The 7356-nt window shown below is 51.3% G+C and overlaps 1 protein-coding gene across 1 annotated transcript; it reads left to right on the top strand.

Moving 5' to 3' along the window:
* Nucleotides 1-216: 216 nt before the first annotated feature.
* LOC124665614 (squamosa promoter-binding-like protein 15) lies at nucleotides 217-5046 on the top strand. The gene is made up of 10 exons (XM_047203009.1): nucleotides 217-927; nucleotides 1167-1360; nucleotides 1460-2286; nucleotides 2386-2460; nucleotides 2563-2670; nucleotides 2747-2864; nucleotides 2973-3108; nucleotides 3198-3342; nucleotides 3446-4066; nucleotides 4152-5046. Exons 1-10 carry the CDS (start codon nucleotides 248-250, stop codon nucleotides 4581-4583), a joined length of 3336 nt encoding a protein of 1111 aa, XP_047058965.1. The 5' UTR covers nucleotides 217-247; the 3' UTR covers nucleotides 4584-5046.
* The last annotated feature ends 2310 nt before the right edge of the window (nucleotides 5047-7356 follow it).

Here is a 7356-nt window from a genome sequence, read left to right on the forward strand (position 1 = left end):
CTGCTGCAGCTCCCTTACCCCCCGCCGCGCCGCTCGCTATGGGCCCGAGGTGAGGCTCCGGCGACTTTCCCCGCGACGACTCCCTGCCTGCCGTGCCAAGGTAACTCGCCGCTGCGATCGAATCTCCCGCCTCCGATCGCCCGGTTTGATCCGTGCTAACGCGCTGCCGCGGCCTGCGCAGATCCGAAGCCGAAGAGTATAGCGGCGGCGTGACGCGGAGGGCCCTCCCTCCCTCCCTTGGTGGGAGATGCAGCGGGAGGCGGGGCCGCAGGTGGCCACCCCGCTCTACCTGCACCAGATCCAGCAGCGCCCTCCCCATGCCGCGCCCAAGAAGCGCGCCAACCCGTGGCCCGCCGCCATGGACACGTCCCACACCACGGCCTTACCCACCACCACCACCGGCGCCGGCGAGGGCAACTGGAACCCCCGGATGTGGGACTGGGACAGCCGCAACTTCACCGCCAGGCCCTCCTCCGACGCGCTCCGCCTCGCCGCCGGCGGGCACAACCAGCACCACCACCACCCGCCTGCCGCCGACGCGCAGCGCCAGCTGAGCCTGCAGCTGGGCCTGCGGGAGGAGGCGGCGGCGCTGGCGATGGACGCCAGCCCGACCACCACCATCTCCTCCTCCTCGCCTTCTCCGCCCGCGCGGGCGCCGCCGCCGCAGGAGCAGGCCGCCAGGCCTGCCAAGCGCGTCCGCTCCGGATCGCCCGGGACTACCGGCTCCGGCGCAGACGGAGGCGCAGGCAGCGCTAACGGAGGGGGCGGCGGCGGGAGCTACCCGATGTGCCAGGTGGACGAGTGCCGCGCGGATCTCACCGCCGCCAAGGACTACCACCGGAGGCACAAGGTCTGCGAGGCGCACAGCAAGACCACCAAGGCCGTCGTCGGCAGCCAGATGCAGCGATTCTGCCAGCAGTGCAGCAGGTAATTTCTCGTCCCATGATTACTTGTTATGATGCCACTTCTCTGTCTATCTTGCTATGGTGTGTGTACTGGTCCAGAGAAATGCTTCTCGGCCTGAAAGCTGTCCCCTCTTCTCGATCATTTATAGATTTCACCTTTATGGCATGATTCCACTTCTATGTTTCCGTTGCTACGGTGGTGTGCGTATTGTTCCCGAGAAATGCTTCTGGGCCTGAAAGTTGCTCTGCTTCACCATCTAGGTTCCACCCGCTCTCGGAGTTCGACGAGGGCAAGAGGAGCTGCAGGAGGAGGCTCGCGGGCCACAACAGGCGGCGAAGGAAGACCCAGCCGACGGACGTCGCCTCGCAGCTGCTGCTGCCTGAGAACCAGGAAAATGCGGCGAACCGGACGCAGGACATCGTCAACCTCATAACCGTCATCGCACGCTTGCAAGGTGCCTTACCTACTCATAAGCTCCATACACTCTTTTGCTATTTCGGTGATTTTTAATAATTCTGATGCTAATTTTGTCTGCCTCTGCGATGGTATATAGGTGGTAATGTCGGTAAACTGCCTACCATCCCGCCCTTGCCGGATAAAGAGAACATCGTGCAGATTATAAGCAAAATCAACTCGATAAGTAATGCAAACCCTCCGGGAAAGTCTCCTCCGTCGGAAGTCATCGATTTGAATGCCACACATGGGCAGCAGCAGAATTCCGTTCAGAAGGCAGCAGATGCGACCGACAAGCAAAATGTGCCGTCGACCATGGACTTGCTAACGGTTCTGTCAGGCGCCCTTGGGGCTTCGACCCCTGAGACCAACACATCTCAGTCGCAGGGGAGCAGCGACAGCAGCGGTAACAACAAGAGCAAGAGTCGTTCGACAGAGCCAGCGTGTGTTGTAAATTCTCATGAAGAAGCAATCCGATCATTCCCTGCAGCCGGTATGATGAGGAGCAACAGCACCCATGGAAGTCCAGACCGGGAGCCATACTTGTCACTGCAATTGTTTGGTAACAATATCGAGGGTATTCCTGCCAAGATGGACACCGCAAACAAGTACCTCTCTTCTGAGAGCAGTAACCCTATGGACGAGAGATCTCCGTCATCCTCTCCGCCTGTAACCCACACGTTTTTCCCCACCCGTCCGGTAAACGAAGGCGCTAGGCATCCTCGTGCCGCGGACTATGGGGAAGACGCTGCAACTGTTGAGAACAGTACCACTCGGGCATGGTTTGCACAACCACAACTTGAGCTTTTCAAGGATTCGGAAAGGCCAACAGAAAATGGGTCACCGCCAAACCCCACATACCAGTCATGTTATGCCTCAACATCTGGTTCAGACCATTCACCATCAACATCAAATTCAGATGGGCAGGTAGCTTGCCGTTTCAATTGATTATGCAATTAGCCAGGGTGCCCTATGTTATTTTAGCCACGCTTCAGTCTGATCTTTGCTTGATTTGCCATTTTATAGGACCGTACTGGTAGGATTATATTCAAGCTCTTTGGCAAGGAACCTGGTTCGATTCCTGGAAACCTCCGTGATGAGGTATGGTTATGAAACTGTACTAACGTGATAGATCGCAGTACCTCTTCTAGCTCAATTCAATCATCACCATATAATTGTTAATGTTTCTCTTTCGTTGACCAGGTTGTAAATTGGCTGAAACACAGCCCCACTGAAATGGAGGGTTACATTCGCCCTGGTTGCCTCGTACTGTCCATGTATCTGTCAATGCCAGCTATTGCTTGGGATGAAGTAAGTCTGCTGCTACACTAGGACAATAAAGTGTGTTACAAAATTAATACAAAAATCTAATGTTATGTAAATGCAGCTTGAAGAAAATTTCCTCCGGCGAGTAAGCTCATTAGTTCGGGATTCTGATTTGGATTTCTGGAGAGAAGGAAGGTTTTTAGTTCGAACTGATAATCAGTTGGTGACATACAAAGATGGTATACATAACTACTATTTTTATGTTACTCTTTTCCTGCTCGTGTGAGGGCACTCTGTGGTGTTTTGGCTATGTGTTCGTTTCAGCTGATATGAAATTTGTATTCCAGGAATGACCCGCATATCAAAATCATGGAGAGCATGGAATACCCCTGAGTTGACACTTGTGACACCGATTGCGGTTGTTGGTGGGAGGAAGACGTCCCTCGTTCTTAAGGGCCGAAATCTAACAATCCCGGGCACCCAGTGAGTTTTCCCTGATGTAAAAATAGTTTCTGACCTTACAATATTATTGTGAATGTTTGCGACTCACCATGAACTCTGTATCTATGCAGGATCCACTGTACTAGCACAGGAAAGTATATATCAAAAGAGGTGCTATGCTCCGCGTATCCGGGTACTATATATGATGATTCAGGTCTCGAGACCTTTGACCTACCGGGAGAACCAAATCTTATTCTTGGGCGTTGCTTTATTGAGGTTTGTGTGACCCTAATATCTCTGCAGTTGCTCTAGACATGTAAGGATTATTACTAGTCAGCACTAGGAAGGTGTTTACAATTATGAATCTTCGCACATGCAGGTTGAGAACAGGTTCAGAGGGAACAGCTTCCCTGTTATTTTTGCGAGTTCGAGCGTTTGTCAGGAGTTGAGAAACCTTGAAGCTGAGCTTGAAGATTCACAGTATCATGATGTCTCTTCAGATGATCTGGTTCACGATGTTAGGCGGTTAAAGCTCAGGGAGCAAGTTCTGTATTTCCTTAATGAGCTCGGCTGGCTCTTCCAGAAAGCTGCCTCTTATACACCTTCCACCAAATCAGATGCTTCTGATTCGGAGGTCATTCAGTTCTCGACTGCACGGTTTAGACACCTTCTGCTGTTTTCAAATGAGCGGGACTGGTGCTCCCTTACTAAAACACTGCTAGATATTCTTTCCAAGAGAGGTCTGGTTAGTGCTGAACTATCGCAGGAGACTCTAGAAATGCTCTCGGAGATTCATCTTCTGAACAGAGCAGTGAAGAGGAAGAGCAGCGGCATGGTGCATTTGCTTGTGCACTTTGTCGTGATTTGCCCTGATAATTCCAAGATGTACCCCTTCCTTCCAAATCATCCTGGCCCAGGTGGTTTGACTCCATTGCATCTAGCTGCATCCATTGATGATGCAGAGGATATAGTTGATGCCTTGACAGATGATCCTCAACAGGTATGCCCTTTATAGTTTAACCTATCTCGGTCTTAGTTTTTTTCCTATTGATAATTCTTCTCATCTTTTGCTTTAATCGCTGCAGATCGGTTTGAGCTGCTGGCACTCAGTAGTAGATGATAATGGGCAGTCTCCTGAAGGGTATGCAAAGTTGAGGAACAATGATTCGTACAATGAACTTGTAGCACAAAAGCTTGTGGACAGGAAAAATAGCCAGGTTAGCATTAAGCTGAACGAAGGGGAAATTCGTATGGATCAACGAGGAAATGTTGGTGAAAAGAGTGCATCTGGGATCAATGCGTTGGAAATAAGATCTTGCAACCAGTGCGCCATCTTGGAGTCTGGCTTGCTGGCTCGCCCTATGCATTCCCGAGGATTGCTGGCTCGCCCCTATATCCATTCGATGCTTGCCATAGCAGCAGTGTGTGTCTGCGTCTGCGTGTTTATGCGGGCTTTGCTGCGGTTCAATTCTGGTAGGTCCTTCAAGTGGGAGAGGCTGGCTTATGGTCCTACATAGATCTTTGAGGAAGCCTTATTGCATAGCCAGAGGTGGTGTTATAAAGGGAAGGAAAACTTACAAGAACCAGAGGGGGGATATGGAACTAGATAGCTTTTAACTGTTCCAATCTCCTTCCCATGGAGCGGACGGTGAAATGTAATATTTATAAGGATGAAAAACCTTCCGGAGAAACTAAGCGCTGCACTTAAGGTGAGTTGAGAATCAAGAGAAAGAAGGTATCTGGAACCCTGCCAAAAGATAAGCTTGGGCAGAGTTGGCACATAGTTTTTGTGATAAGGATGGTATGAGCGAGTGTTTTTCAACAAAGATAAGGTGGATGCAACAATAGCAAGCAGTAAGTAACCTTTGATTTCCTTTTTTTTCGCTGGTGTAAGTGTGAATCCCCGGCTTCATGTATCATAAGATGGTCTTTTATTTATGCTGATCTTTGCTCTTACTACTACATTTTTTTGTTTGTGTATTACTGTTGTTGGTTGTCTTTAGAGGGGTATAAATGGAGAGGTACCGTCGATAGTTTCTTTTAGCTAAATAGAAAATGAGGCAGGTTTACATATGTACCCGGATGGATGTATTTGTTTTGTTGTATTACCCGTCACAGCTATTTATCTCGTTCCGTTTCGGTAAAAAAAATGACAATTCTTTCCAAAATGGTGTTGCAGTTATGCTGATTCTCGTCCCTGTATATGCATGTTTCAGTATTTCTGTCCGTGTATGTAGAATAGAAGTTGAAAACCATATGTTAGCTGGTAATACATGTTATGCATTTAGTCGGCATATCCTGTCATGAGATGAGATAAAGATGAGTTGATGATGCAACACTGTACGGGAACAGTCTCGTGAAAAGGCTGTATACAGCCTCCGGGACCTGGGCGTCGGGGCGGGACCTGGTTTGACGCGAATGGGATGCCGGCGCATTTGGGGATCGCGGCGTGTGTGGATCGCCGGGCGGACACGCCGGCCAGATTCTGGGCGTGATGTGCACACAGCTTGCTGGGTAGGAAACGATGCCTTTCCCTGGGGGTGGGGGAGGGGCACTTGCACGTTGGCGTTCCACGGCCCGTGTCCCGCCGCCGATGGCTTTCGTTCGTCCTTTGCCTCTCCCACATGGCTGTCGGATCGGACGCTGGCCACATACAGCGACGGCGCCGTCCCGATCGATTCGATCGGCCTGGCTTTACGCACGGCGCTAGTGACGAACATGGCACGGCGGGGGCATGTGAGCGCCCCACTTTCCGGCCGGCAAGTTGCCCGCTCACGCTCGCCGTTCGCTGCGTCGTCGGGCGGTGCCGATCGCGCGCCTAACAAAGACGGACCACGGCCTTGTTGCGTGCGGGCGATGACCACACTAGTGCATCATTCACGGGTAGAGAGGTTAGGAGCCTGTAGCGTGTTGCTTTTCGGAGCAAAAGTGGCCGTGTTCTCTACCCCGTTCCGGCCGGGGAGTAATGTGCAACGGAAGGCAACGGCGAACGGCGGCACGCCAGAAAGCACGCACTCGTCGTCACAGGCCGGTGGAGCGTATGTCAACGTCGGCAGCCCGCGGTTTGAGCACCAGATATTTGTGGCCAGTTATATAAAATGCTCCCTCTGTCTAAAAATAGGCGTTTTAACTTTTTCTAGAAGATACAAACGTATCTATAACTAAGATGTGTCTAGATAACCGAGACACATATTTTTAAATGGAGGGTGTACTTTTTTTTTGAAGATACGTCCCGAAAAATGTATCAATCATATAGATCAAGAGGCTGACGACTGATACAACGTCATAAGGCCACAATTCCATGCTACGAAAACGATACATTGCCAAGCTGCTTAACAACACACCCTAGCTTATACAGCGGTTCGAAGACACAACTCGCATTGGCCAACATCCTACCACAAGTGGCGAGGATATGAAACACATGGTTTCGGGACCGCGTCACAAACCAAGGAACACACCACCCTAGCTCGACCTCAGCTCCAAAGCAAATCGGAGCAACTTACCTTCCCTCTTGTGCCCAGAGGAGTCGGCGAGTAGAAGCCATGGTCTACACGAACATGGGAAGTAGTTGACCAAGCTGCGCCCGCCACGCCGTACATTGCGCCCCGGAAACCCATGCCCTAGGCAGTAGCCAACACCGGTATCGCATTACATTGTCCCCAACCTCCAAAAGTCATGTCGGCCTCTCCCCGTCTAACCTAGACGACATCTTCAACAAGGTAGCGACACCGTGGCACCGTTGCCGCCTACTTCGGCAGAATAGGGTATCCCTCATAATCGAAGAGAGGGAGGCCTAGTGAAGGCCATGACCACTCCTCCAGGAAGGAAACGGCGCACGCGGGCATCTCCGTGGTCAACATCGCCCATCTACGAGCAGGGCTTTCACCTCGGTCGTCCACCGATACCCCAATGTTGCCGAAGCCGACCGACTGGAGGTGGGTACAAGGATGCAAGCTGCCATATTGAGCGACCACCACATAGAGGAAAGGAGTACCACCGGCATCACCGTCAAAGGAGAAGGGAGTTGGCCACCATCAGCATCACCACCAACCAGCACGGGCTCAGAGGAGGGTCCCCTCATGCTTGCCGCCACCACCACCATTGCTGCTACACTGAAGGCGTGGTCTCCCGCATCACTATCGTGCACCTGAACCGCAGCCCGCTAAGGAACATCCTCAAAATACTCGGTGGAGAATACCTTTAAAAACTCTTAAAGCTTGTTTGACATCCATCATTTTATTTTATTTAGTTGGCAGAAATGAAATTAATGGTACCATGTGTACAAAAAGA

The sequence above is a fragment of the Lolium rigidum genome, chromosome 6, assembly GCF_022539505.1.
Source record: "Lolium rigidum isolate FL_2022 chromosome 6, APGP_CSIRO_Lrig_0.1, whole genome shotgun sequence".
In the NCBI taxonomy this organism is placed as follows: domain Eukaryota; kingdom Viridiplantae; phylum Streptophyta; class Magnoliopsida; order Poales; family Poaceae; genus Lolium; species Lolium rigidum.

Bases quoted from the DNA above. Each gene is read 5' to 3' on its own strand.
- LOC124665614 (XM_047203009.1), top strand. From the start codon at position 248: ATGCAGCGGGAGGCGGGGCCGCAGGTGGCCACCCCGCTCTACCTGCAC. The intron at 1,361-1,459 runs GTGCCTTACCTA...GATGGTATATAG, and splicing joins CGTCATCGCACGCTTGCAAG to GTGGTAATGTCGGTAAACTG. The intron at 3,343-3,445 runs GTTTGTGTGACC...TCGCACATGCAG, and splicing joins TTGGGCGTTGCTTTATTGAG to GTTGAGAACAGGTTCAGAGG.